General features: G+C 44.9%; 1 protein-coding gene across 2 annotated transcripts in view; it reads right to left on the bottom strand.

The window, feature by feature from the left end:
• Positions 1–11,406, bottom strand: part of osbp2b (oxysterol binding protein 2b) — a 52,978-nt gene extending 41,572 nt beyond the window's left edge. Inside the window, exons 1-2 of one of the 2 annotated variants that reach the window (XM_080499763.1) lie at positions 10,959–11,406; positions 2,635–2,843 (exon numbers count right to left, since the gene is read on the bottom strand). In XM_080499763.1, coding sequence (XP_080355889.1) covers positions 2,635–2,843; positions 10,959–11,119 — 370 coding nt within the window. In that variant the 5' untranslated portion in view covers positions 11,120–11,406. The remainder of the gene's footprint in view (positions 1–2,634; positions 2,844–10,958) is intronic. The other variant, XM_080499762.1, reaches the window with a different exon arrangement.
• Positions 11,407–13,941: the final 2,535 nt, after the last annotated feature.

Genomic DNA, 13,941 nt, shown 5'->3' on the forward strand with positions numbered 1-13,941 from the left:
AGATCCCATTTCACACCCTTTCACGTTTTCAGAATTGAAATTGTGTAAAGTATCACTGTACCCAGTGGATTCTACTGGCTGTAAAATGGACTGCAAAAAAAAAAAAAAAAAACTCAGCTGGGAGAGAGAGATCACAATGAAGCGAGAGGAAACACTGCCACCTGGTGAATTTACTCGCCTCCAGTCGATGAATCGCACATAACCTTACGACAACCAAGAAACTCTGGAGAGGACGGATATCTTACACGTGAGGGCCTGTGGATTCAAGCCGATAGAAACGGACCGTAAACACCAGATGTGTAACTTTGTCACAACTCTGGTCCAGTTACACACGTGATAAATCCAAAAAGAGAAAAAATAAATAAAATAAAAAATGGGCTGTGGAATCACAAGAGAGGCAGGAATTTTACAACTGAAGATTTGATTTTGTTCGAAAGAAGGTGACGTTTTCATTGAAAACATAAAAAGGACAAGATGGAAGAGAAACGGCGACGATGTGAAACATATTGATTTATAACTTGTGTGTACTGGCACATCCTTCACATACACATGGTTGACTTTGTGCTCTCCTCAGGGGATCAATACGTGTTCTCTCCAGATAGAGTGAAGTGCAGGTTAATGAATGTATGCATCCTGCCACGGAGCCACATTTGTCTACTCACACGGCGCACAAAGACCCTCCTGGAGACCCGAGTGCAGAATCACCTATAAATTCAATTTAGATAAGCACTGTGGTATTAAAGCATTCCTCTTTGTTGCAGCTGTATTAGTAGATATCTAATTTACTGGAGACACGCTCACAGAGCGCAGCGTCCCCTTTTAACACGTTCTGTTAAATCCTCCTCCCACAGATAGATTAGCTGTGAAAAGGGAAAAACACAAAGACACATGTGTATTCTTTCTTTAAGTTCAAAAGCATTTAGCCAAAGCTTTATACTTGGAAGTCTAATTCTGTTGCAGCTCTAATTCAACAAATACCGAGGACACGTGTCTTAAATAAGGAATTGAATCATTGGAAACGCTCAGACTGAGAGTTGCTGAACCCGTGTGATGGAATTTACAATGGAACTGACGGCAGAGCAGACACACTTGATTTGTTAAGTTCAGGAACGCGACATCAGCAATTAAAAAGTCTATTGGCGCTCATGAGGGAGGAGAAGGGAGCAGTTTGACTTTTAAAATACCTGATGCTGGCAATTAGGAGGCAGGGAAAGACGCTGCTGAGTTGCACTATGGGAACTGTTGGATTCAGCAATTATAAAGGTAACTCAAGCTAAAAGTGTCACAACTACTTTTGTTTTCAGTGTGTGTGTGTTTGTTAAACCTCTAGAGCTTTTTCGTGTTATTTTAAGGGTTTTCTGAGAAAGAAAAGATTGGAGGGGGAAATAAAAAAGCCTGCTAAGTAACCAACCAATGTGAGTAAAATGCTGCATTTATCAGAGTTGTAAAGGGAATGACAACAGTCTTTAGCATGCTGGACACACATTTCAAACCTCTGCGCCAACCCCATACGGGCAAACAGGAAACAAACCATTTTAACCAGCCAATAACCTTTTAATGTTTTTTCAGTGAGCTAAAGCAGCTCGTTGCATTTAAACACACACACACACACACACACACACACACACACTTTGCTTTCGTTCAGCGATCAGTACAAGCACATGTTGTGCTTGTACTTGTGTCAAATGTTGAAGTGCTACATTTGATCACTGGTTCAGAATGAAGGAATTTTCTTGTAACACTCTAGAATACTGTGATGGGACTTTTAAAACAAAAAAAACGCAGTAAAACAACAACTTTCACAGAGATCAGGTCTCCATCAGATAATTGTGCATACACATGCACCAAATAATCAGGTTGTGCAATAGTCTAACCTTTTGAAAATACAAATATACTGACATACTTTCTGGAAGTGATGAAACTACAAGTACTTGCATACCCCCCCCCCCCCCCCTCTTAACAGACTATATTTAGTGATTTGACTTTCAAATGGAGGCCAGAGGAAATATAGCCCGTCTCCACAGATCCTTTCTGTAAAAGAGTAGGGCAGAGAGGCTCTGGGAGGATGCCAGGGTGAAACGTGAAGAAAAACGGTCCTCCCAGGCTTTTCCCACAGCCTTTTGACCAACGACATCGAACACAGCCGCACAAGAATGAGTCCCCTTGGAACAGAAAGCGTTCTGCTGTCAGGAGGAGGCTGAATGAAGGCTCAGTTCTCACAGCACAATTAGCATATACCGGTTTGTTTTCCAAACTGGACTGAGCAGTCAGCGCTGCCCTCTCCTGGCTCACAACGGAACGAGAATAACATGAAAAAAGGAAAGCCGGAGCTGAAAACGGCTGTGTTGAATATCAAATGGGAGGATGCCGACGACCGGTGGGCTGCAGGAAAATCAAATCCATCTAGATAATATCGGCTGGCCTGACAAAAACTTCTTCTCTGAAAAATGCCCCTTTCATCCCAGATAAATATAGCAAACACACTTTTGTTTGTTTACCTTGAATTTATCACCGCATAAATCCACGAATAGATTGTGACTATTAATATCTTCCATCAGTTTGCACTCGCACAACAAGACGACATGCTGCACCTGGCTCCAATTTTCCATTTATGCTTACTGGAGCCCGTCTTACCCGACTGATCATTCATCATGCGGATGGCTTTCGCTTTGGCCAGCTCCAGCGCCGTGACCCATCTCTGCCGCTCCACCTCGGTGCTGGCCTTCAGGTGGTAAGTGCGGCCGCCGCTGCTCAGTACGATGTTGCAGGCGTCCTCTGTGTCGATGTGTGCCGTGGCCAGGTTTATCGTTCCGCGACACGTGTGGGCCATCTCCGCCTGTGTCCTGCAAAAACAAAAAGAAAAACAGTTCAAACTATTACTCTACAGCACGAGCCAAAAAAATGTCAATCTCTACAGTGTTTGCCCCGCGAACCTCACGTTCAAGAGCAAAGTGCTGCAAATTATTCATGTCATTGGGTAGGGGATGAGAGCCGCTGAGCACAAGCAGGAGAGGAACTGGGGAACAGAGGTGCCACAAGTGATCGCGTCAGTCACTATTGAAGGCCAGGCAAACATGGGATGTGCCCATTTCTCCGAAACACAACCACCTCTGAAGCATCAAAACTGAAGCCTGCATTGGCTAAACTGCAGTTCAAATGTCTGGATCACTTGATGCGGCCAGCATGACCTGCTGTGAGCGTGTTGAATTGTGGGTATCCAGGCAGCCTCCACCAATACCAACTGTTGCACATTCAGCGGGCCACAGTAGTCAAGATAACAAGGCCATTGTCTGGCTCCGAGCCTTTGTAGTGAACACAACATAACAATGAATAACAGTGTGAACAAAGAGGGAATAGTTTGTGAGAGGTGGTAAAAAAAAAAAAAGAAGAAAAAAAAAGACAGAGTAGGGAGACAGAGCCAAAGCAGCAGGGCAAGTGATTACAGCAAAAAATAAATAAAAAAGTGTCTGTACATGTATACAAAAAAAGTATACACTGCATATCTGGTGTTTGTCTGCCAAAAAAGATTTGACTATGATTGAGTGGCTGCATTATGTGAACATACCGGGAGCACATTTTACAAAAGAGGAACTTATGTCAGTGAATCAACACAAAGGAAACTTTTCAAATAGGGTGAGGAATACAAACGGTAATTTGATTAACTTGAACAAAACAGAATACAAAAGAAAGACAGTTCGGTGGTGTGGTGGAAAGGATTGGGTGACGCATTATTGTACATTCCAATACGGTTCTCCACAGAGGAGTGAATCCGGCCATCGGATCACTTACATCACTACACATTATTTGCGTTGCTCAAGGTTGTTGTTTTTCAGGATCATCTGTGCGCCGTGCTCATTTTTTCACGCTAGTTTATTGCTTATCAGTTATGCTATTTTTAAATGACTTTGGCAGGATTTAATGCAGAGGTTAGGACAAATTGGCAGAGCAATGTGCGGCTGTAAAATGTCGGGGAGTGTTCATGTCTTTGATGGAACAGATGAGCAGAAAGAGGTGGTAAGATTCAAATTGAACAAGCAGTCTCAGCATTTTGTCATTGGTTTTATCTCGGCTTTTTCATAGCAGTGTTAAAAGAAACTATGTCTGTTCTGTCTACTGGGGAATTGATGTAGACATTTAAGCACGTACACTCATCAGCCACAACACATGAATTGAGTAGTATTGGATATCTCTTTATTACGGCACCTGCAGTGGGTGAGATATAATAAACATCAAGTGACCCTTTAGTTCTCAAAGTTACTCATTCAAAAAGCAGGAAACGTAGACAAAATAAACTCAACTTTAACAGAGTTTGACAAGGACCAAACTCTGATGGTTAGATTTATTAGCCTTTATTTATTCAGGAAAAACACATCGAGATTAACAATCCCTTTTGCAAGTGTGTCCTGGATGACTGGGTCAGTTCAACAGCAGCTACTTCAGGGGGGGGTTCCAGGTCTGCAGTGGTCAGTATTGATCAAAAGTGGACCGATAAAGGAAAAATGGAGCAATTGATCATTGACAACAAAGGCAGTGAAGGCTGACTTGTGCTGGTCTGATTCCACAGACAAGATAATGCAGCAGAAGTTAATGCTGTCTCTGATTAAAAGGCGTGAGAAGACACAGTTTGTTGTGTTTGGGTGGTCAGCTAAATGGAGAATGAAATACTACTATGAACATCATCATGTTCTGATCTTAGGCCAAGTTTTTGGGGCATTTTTCACTTTCTGTTCAATAGTTGTGACTTTCCGTTGAAGCTGGGATCTTTTTTTGGGGGGGCATTTTTAATTGATGCTAATTCACGACCACAGCAAGTCTCCACCTTCACAAGAGTCCTAGTCCGGGTTTTTCAGGTCCGGGACCATAACCGGCTACAAAAAGCTCCAATCCAGGCCCAGAAACCACCAGGCAAGGTGGTGATATAGGATTTAAAGATATTTTTGTTACATTCCACTGTATTTTCCAGCAGAATGTTTCATTAAAATGGAATTTATCGCATCGTGTTTGTTTTGATACATTGTCAGATGAATCTTGTGTCAGGGAATGTTCTGTTCTGTTTGTGTTGTTAAAATTGAAAAATAAAAAGTTCAAAAAAAAAAAGAAAAATGGAATTTATCACCTCACAATATAGTATTTAGTTTTTTTTAATGGAGCTCATCTATACATAAAGTTGACCATTTTTGTTGTTATTTGTAAATTATAAATAAATTGTGAAATATTGTAAATTACTATGAAAGAATGTTGTTAACACAGGAATTAACTAAGCAAAGAAACTGTATATAATTTATACTTCCTAAAATAAAAGAACATTGTTGTAAAACCTCACTTATACAACCCGAGCTCCAACGTTGGGTGAGCTGACTGACATTTTTGTCGCGGTCAGGCAAGCTAAGCTGCGGAGCAGGGGTGGACCAGCACATTTTCGATCCAGCCACAGACCACTGATTTTGCTGATCAACATCCTCAAGCGGAAAACAGCCGCTAATCAGCAAAATCACTGTGTTGACGTACAAGGGTCACTTCAAGCGAAACAAACACACATCCTCAGCCCTCCACGTCACATGCTTGCCCATCCGCCGCCTGGGAAACGGCCCCGCTCCAACCATGCAGCCATGCAATCATGTGGATTTATCTGTGGGTCCGAGCATCCTTTCACCGTATCCCCCGTGAGCCCTCGGCGCCACAAGCAGCTGCCTCTCCAATCTCCCCACTGGCTCCAGTCGAAGCTGACACTAACAAGGTGGTTGCCATCTTATTAAGTTGGACGTTGAAGAGTGTTTTGCCAGGCAGTGACTTCCCTCGCTCGCACTGCTTCTCCTGGCTGAGATCAAGTCTTGTTATAATGCCAAAGTAGAACAAGCGGTTCAGTGTACCGCTCCTCCGCTGGCACTCGGGGATCGTCGGTTGAGCAGACAAACACCGCGCTGAGGCCATGCGAAGCAGTGCGGAAGCTGGGCAGAGAACCTGAACAGCCCAGTTTTTTGGGGGGGGTTTTTTGGGCCTCACCGGGCCAAGCTCAGCTGCAGCGTCCCTGCATGCAAGTGGGTCAGCAAACTGAAAGTGCCGCTGATGAGAAAGATGAGATTCGCGACGAGTCGCTTCTGCTCTAAAGGGAGGCGAGGCCATGCAAAGGCCAGGAAACCACACAGTCAGGACTGCTGCGAACGGGCGGGAAATGTAGATAAGCACTACAGGGGGGCAAAAGGCAGACGTCGGCAAGGAGGCAGAGGTGAGCCTGGGGACGGCTGGGGAACAGGAGGTTTCCTGTGTGTTGCGCTGAGCCTGGTGAGAATTGCAGTGTTTTTTTTACCTGTCGGTCCCCTGTGCACAGATCCTCACAAAACACAAATCCACCGATCTGGAGCATGTAATGACAGAACAACAACCAGTGAACAACACAGAACGGGCGTCCAGAAGCATGAAGGGACATACACGGCGGACAGGCGGAGGAAATAGGACTCAGTACCCAGAGCATGAGAATGTAGAGAGGTTTTGTTGTGGCTGTGGGCTGTGATATCACAAGACAAGGAGGGTGTGAGCCAGAGAAACGCTGGGGGGTGGGGGGGAAACATGTCGTGCTGAAGACAGAAAAGAAACATAAGACAAAAATCCAAAAGCAATGATATAAGCAACATGTTCAGCATAACATGACCCGGGGACAAGGCTGAAACAATGAGATGTTGAGAATGTGGCCCAGCACTACCTGCTCTCACCTTCGCAAGACAAACACAAGGACCACCCGGGCGGGCACACTGAGATACTCTCTCTCACACGCACGCACGCGCACACGCACACACACACACACACACACACACACACACACACACACACACACACACACACACACACACACACACACACACACACACACACACACACACACACACACACACACACACACACACACACACACACACACACACACACACACACACACACACACACACACACACACACACACACACACACACTGCAGCTGAGACCAGCAGAGTCCATTAACAAGATTAGCTCACAGCAGCCACATCTCTTGGTCCCGCCACTCTGCTGATGTACCAGCCGAGTAAACAGGATTCAGGCCAGAGTCTCCCCTCCAGCTGGGCCCAAGGTTGGCGAGCTGACCGCCGTCTGCCGTCTGCAGACTGCTCCCCCCCCCCCCCCCCCCCCCCACGGCCCCCGCCCTCCTGCACCCAACAGCTGAGTGTGCAAGCACCAATACCAGAACCTGACTCTCCAAACGGAGACAGACGCTGCCGAACCCCCGAGCAAGCGCATGAATTGATACTATCTGGTTACTCTATCTGGGATAGTCCACTACGAAAGACGAGGCTGGATTCACTTATATGGCAGCTCCAATGACACTCAAAGCTTTAATGCCCTGTAATCTTTCCCCGTGCACCAAGCAGGACTCGCTCTAAGAGGTGAAGACGTAGTACTGAGAGTATTAAAGCTGGAAGTAAAAAGTCAATTAAGAAATTAAAAATTAAAGACGTTTAAAGAGAGAGGAGGCACGGCGACCTCGTCACACAGGTCCTGAACAGTGGAATGACGTCCGTTCTTGATTTATACTCAATGAGCAGGACACAAAGCTGATGAGGGATAAAAGACGGCAAGACTTGCAGTGTCCGGGGCCAAAAGGAATCAATAACAGATGCACTGTTGAATCTCTGTAAAAAGTCATTACCATTATTAACAGGCGCAATTGCTGAGTGTGCCGGTTCATCCAAAAAGAGTCAAAGGATTGATTATTATCCACTCGTGGCTTCAGGTCAGAGAAAAAGTCATGCTTGGCTTATTCATTAGTTTTCTAGCCGTCATGTCAGTCATTAGTGAAGGAAATGCAAAAAATGACCTTTTAAAAAAGGGTAAATAAATATTGAACACTGCAGATTAGACCACTGATCAATGCTTAATAGAATATGATCTGATGCAAGTTGCCTGGCATTTAAAGTGCATCTTCCCATGGTGGAGCTTATTGGGTTTATGACACGGTAAATGATGATCCAAAGTTCCGTCAATCGCTCCTGCAGGAAGAGACGCTCAAGTTCTCAACAACTTAACAGTATACGCATCTTTTTCCACTTTTTAAACCATCGCCAAAATGGTTTAGCTATAATTATTATAGCTGCTTTCCTATGTACCTCATCATTTTCCGTTATTGATTCATTGGTAATAAAAATCAATACATTTCATGAACTGGTTTCGAATGATTCGAGTTGAGACAGAAAACTTATTGAGAACACTTTTAATGACTATTAGTTTACTGTAATTTTTCGGCAACGGTTCTCATTTTATGTTTCTTTTTAATGAGTGTTCTCTGTTCTGTCAAGCCGCAGTCGAGAGTAAGCTGAATTTCTAGTGGTTGCGAGCTCTTCATGGAAGACAACGAGGCTCCTCCACACATTTTAACGAGCAAACTAATTAAAACCTTTGCCAAAACACTCAGGTCAATTCAAAACTTTTTTAATGAACATCACGATTGCGACTCTTAATCTGCACTATTATTAACAAGAAGCCTTTTTTTTTTTTGGTCTTCGTATTCCTCTTATAAAACTGCAGAAGGGCCGAAAGAGGGGAAAAAAACGAGTCACAAGAATTGCACATTTGACAAGTAACACCAGCATTATTTGACGCACAAAAGACGATGCATCGATTAAAAAAACGTTGCTTTTGTCTGACTGTCTGTCTCCAATTTTACATCTCCCACAATGGAAGCGCGAATAGTTGAGCCAGGGAGCCGCACACAAAGCCTGGAGTCAGACAGGCCCAACGTGCTCTGCCAGGAAGACGTCAGCAGAGGGGGGGGGGCGACTTGTGCGCTTCGCTGCTTCTGTGCTCAGATGTCGACAGGCTACCTTTACTTCGGGGACGGCAGTCACCTTACAAACACAATGGACTATTAATAGAGGGGAGAGGCAACTGGCGTCTTGCATTTCACCCGTCACCCAGGGCGGGGGGGGGGGATGGGGCTTTGGCTACCGAACCTCTCCGTCTAATGACAGTCTAACCAACAACAAAAGACATCCAGGGTAAAGGCTCATTGGCGGTGAAGCAGCGCCATGAGATGACATGTGTTGGAAAAAAGTATTTTATGGTTTTGACTTTACGCCGATATCAGACCATCCCACAATCAAATTGTCACACTGACACAAATGACGAATTGAGGAAAGACAATTAATTTCACTTCACAGTTAACATATGCAGTATGTAGACTGGGTTCTATCAATTACTTCCGATTTGTGAAGACAGTTAAAGATCGCAGTGGGATAGCGGAGGAAAGGTTAGCTCTAATGGTTGCACCATCAATGTGCTGTGAATTCCTTCAATTATTACGAGAACCTGGGTCAAATGGTGTGAACATTTGTTACAGCAAATACCCTGTCGTTCCATTTAAATGAGCCAAAAACTGAAAATGTGAAAGTTGTTTATTGCCACAGCTTACTAGGAATATCAATTCACCCTCAGACGGTCAACATTACACATTTATACCAAGTGTTTCAGTGTCAGGGTGACTTCTAAAGTGCTGAAGAGTCTCAGTGTTGACAAATGGAGTCCAGTGGTCACAAAGCAAAATGATGACATGCAATAGCGAAGCAATGAAGGTAATGAAATGATGCGATTGCTTCGATGCGAATAACTAAGTGTCAAATGCAACACTGAGTTGTTAGCAAATGAACTTGCCTCAGGTGAAGGCTGTAAAAATGCCAGAGAGGAGATTGTGGAGTTGTATGTTTTTTTATTGGGCCAGGGCTGAACCTCTTCAGACAACTGAACAAACTGTGGTTAAGTGGTGACAACACTTACCAGACCACTCAGGAAAGACGGAGCTGAAGGGATAAAAAGAATCAAGTATTTGTGCACGAGTAATATTGACTCAAGTTAAAAGTCATAGTTATTGACCTCAGTGAGGCAAATACTGTGCATGTACGTTGTTTTCCTCCCAAAGACTAACGGCATCCTTTTGAGATAAAACTGGCGTCCCAGAATTGCCCATAGGTATGAACGTGTGTGAGACAGTCATATGATGGCCCTGTGATGGGCTAGTGACCCATTTAGACTGAGCTTTAGCTCCAGAACCCTGCAACCTAAACAGTACAGGAGGTGGATGGAGCTTAAAATCCAGTTGACGTTCCTTCGTTGACTCTATTCAGAACTTCGTGAAGCATTACAACACACAGGACGCAACAATCCTGAAGCAAACTCCACAGTCACTGGGAAAGTGACCCTGAGATGTGGTGGAGCCTTGCTGGAAGGGTAGTGGGTCTATAGCTGGACTTGACACTGGAGAATGGAGGTCCACATGTCAACCTTGTTTGTACAACTTTGTAGGAGGATCTGCGGCGTGGTCTCCAGAGTGAGAGTACACTTTACTTTGGAATGTCGGTGTGCTATACAAACATGGTTCTTACACCCATGGAGCACCTCTGTGTTGTGCTAAAGTGACTCTCCATCCATCGCCTGCACACCTGCTGAAACTCGACTCCTCGGCCAGAAGCACCTGAGCCACAGGTGTCGTCGGTCTGTTGCTACGCCTGCTGGGCGACGACTTTCAGTGGCAGTGAATTGAAAGCACACGCACGAAGTGAAATAAGCATTTCGGGACAGTGACAGTGACATTCACCACGGGAGGTCTCCGCCGGTAAAGCAGCGGGACGCCTGGCTGTGACGAGAGAGCGGGAGAGAGAGGCGGACAGCTGGATGTTCCTGACGGCAGGCTAACGGGTTAGCCGCCGGCTAACACCTTAATTTCACACACTTTGTCGAGTTAAGTTGCTGCGGCGGCCGTGTGACATTCCGTCTGCCTCCGCGTCTCCTCACGGTCCACACGCAGCGAAAGTGGCGGGGCTTGACGTGTGAGGGTCGGGTTGACAGCTTAAGCGTTAGCCCGCCGCTAGCAGGCAGCTGTGGATGCTGCGTTCATTCTGGGAGCTCGAAACCGCCGCGTCTGTTTGTTGATCATTTACCTGTAGTAGGAGAGCAGGCCGTTGCTGAGGACGAACCAGCGCCGCTGGTAGCCCTTCAGGTAGTTGGTCCATTTGAACAGCCAGCCCTTGTAGGTATCCGAGCCCGGTGCCGGGGCCGCGGCAGAGGCGGACGCCGAGCCGCCCTTCCCTTGCTCGCTCATCCTTCTCCGCTCCGCCGCACGCAGATCGGCCGGGGGGACGCGACCCCGGGACGGGACCGCCGGGGCGAACGAGCTCGACGGAGGAGGGGGAGGAGGAGGAGGGGTGCGGGAGAAAGCAGCGTGGGCCCCTTTCACATGACGGCGGAATGGGCAGCGGAGGAAGGACGAGGAGTGACGCCGAGACACTTTGCTGATGCAGACTGCGGAGGATCCGGAGCACGGAGCTGCGCTGGCGAGACCCGAAACACCACCCACCCCCACCTCCTCCTCCTCCTCCTCCTGGACCACCTGACCACAACCGTCTCCTCCACAGTCAGTGGTTCCCAGGACCGGGGTCCCAAAGGGTCAGGAACAGGTACCGTGGCGAGGCGAGGATCCCGCCCCGCTCCTTCATCTGGAGGGGACCGAGCGGAGTGAACGGGAGTGACCAGCTCCGTTCACTCCGGTCTATGACTCAGACCCGCACCACGTGACCTTGTTATCCAAACATTCCTAAACATCGGACATGCGGCCTCAAACCCCATCCTTTCCTCCTCTCATCTCTTATCCCTTCCTCCTCTCACCCTTTCCTCCTCTCATCTCTCATCCCTCCCTAATCCCCCCCCCCCCCCCCCCCCCCCCTCTCGCTCATCCCTCCTCTCATCATCTGGGCATGTTGGAGCAGGAATTATTAAAGAGCTCAAGATTTTGTGGAATATTTAAGCCTGAAAGAAAAATAAAAAATTGTTGTGGCTTTTTAAAGTGTGGAGGAAATAAAAGAAATGCCATTGACATTTGATTAAATCGAATTATGTCTTGCACATATCTATCCATCTATACCATCTATATCCTGTTCAGGGTCGTGGGCTGCTGCTGGAGCTGGTCCAGATAACTCTAGCCTATAGGCAAGGCATAGTACACCTTGGACTGGTCGCTAATCCATCACAGCTGTTTTCTCAGATATTTCTACACTCAACATATCAATTCGAGGACTTTCAAACATCTTTTTTTTCCGATTTTGATTTGAACGATTACAACGTTCATTTTAACAAAGGATAGAATGACATGTTGTCTTATGAAGCATTCTAATATTTTCAGATAATGTGACAGCTACTGTGATTTCCAAAAAAAACATAGCATTGAAATGGCTTGCAATATTTCAGTTAATGTGTAGTAATAAATCTAAAATATGTGGGGTTTTATGGATTCAGTGCTACTTATGGGAAACATTGACTTTTCCATTGTAAATGGAGTCACATCAGAGGTCACACAGATAACAAGACCGATGGGTCAAGAAGAAGAAGAGGACGAAAGAGGAGGAGATGACGAAGGAAAGGCAGACATTCCTCACTCAAGCAGAAGTACAGATAAATGTAGCAACATTTGTAAAAAGAAAAAAAATATCAAATAGGCATCAGAAACACAAAAGGAGTTCCTCTCTTTTCTGTGCCTTTTCTTTTTTTTTTTTCTAGTTCCAAAAATCGTGTCAGGAATTAGCACACTGATGGAAAAAAACAGAATGTTCCATTTAAATGAGAAGTAAAATTAGAATTGAACTAATGCATGCGTTCAGATGTAGGTCAAACATACAAATGTTTGTTTTAAAATGTTTGCACCAAGGTTAAACATTTTTTTTATGTTTTTTAAAAAGACTGAAATATCGAGTCCACATATCGAAAATCTCTCGTGCAGAAATTAAGTATTTGTTGTTGTTGTCATTTTTAAATGCTTTTTCTGGTCGTGGTGCCTCGCCTCTAAATAAGGCTTCAGAGTAATTTAATATTGGGAGGCTGTTAGAAAGGAGCACATCATTTCAAAAGCCAGCTTGTACTATACATTGCAATTACACGTGTTCAAATAGTACAATAATCAAAACAATAACTGACTGTGACACCTGTTTGAATAAATGAACAATGCAACACTTAAACCCAAAGAATTCAATTTTCTGACCCAGCCATTAGCCAGGCTTCAGCAGTCCAGTACCACAGATGGTGCAGAGATAATTACTGGGTTAATTAATTCATTAGTTTTCCCAGTGACTGTAATCATTATCGGGCTGCCACTGTGAATGAAAGCAGGTCAGTTAAAACACAGGGGAGATTATGTCCAGATGATCTTCATCATTCGTTGGAAACCATTGAAGTCACATTGAACGCAAACAGCATAATGAGAGGGTGTTAAACGAGTGAGGCTCATTCAGTGGCAAGCCTCTGTTTTGGCTCCTGATAACATCTTTTTACCACAAGATGGCAACGGAGTCAAAGTGATTTGAATGTGGCATAACCTTCAAGGTTGCTGAAGCAGGGTTGTTGTTGTTGTTGTTGTTTTTAAATGCACCCACGAGTTGTGTCGATAATCACACTAGGAATACATTTTCACAGCATATTTCAGAATGAAGACAAGTGGAAGTGTTCTGATAAAAAAAATTGTAGCCCTTTTTATTGGAAAATGCGCACACAAACAAACCGATGAGAACTCATGCTACACACAGTTGCTTTCTAGTGAAACTCTGCTACATATATCTCCTTTTTTTTTTAACTAGAAAAACGAACAAAAAAGTAAGACAGCCATCAGCCCTGATTGACGGGGTTCAACAATACATCTCGGGGAGAATCGTGAGCTTGTGCTCTTACATGCCAGTGAAAAACAAACACATTCATCCACGCAACTGCTCGTACAGCGTCAGAAAACCGGGTAATACAAAAGAAAAACACAACATCACATTTTCACATCAGTGCAATTTAACCCTGACCTGTTGGCTCTACCAACAAAAGCATGCAAGTCAATAACTCTATGAATCACTCTTATATACAGTTGGTCTGCTTGCTTTCAGTGCAGCCATT

Source organism: Blennius ocellaris (assembly GCF_963422515.1).
Source record: "Blennius ocellaris genome assembly, chromosome: 7".
Taxonomy (NCBI): domain Eukaryota; kingdom Metazoa; phylum Chordata; class Actinopteri; order Blenniiformes; family Blenniidae; genus Blennius; species Blennius ocellaris.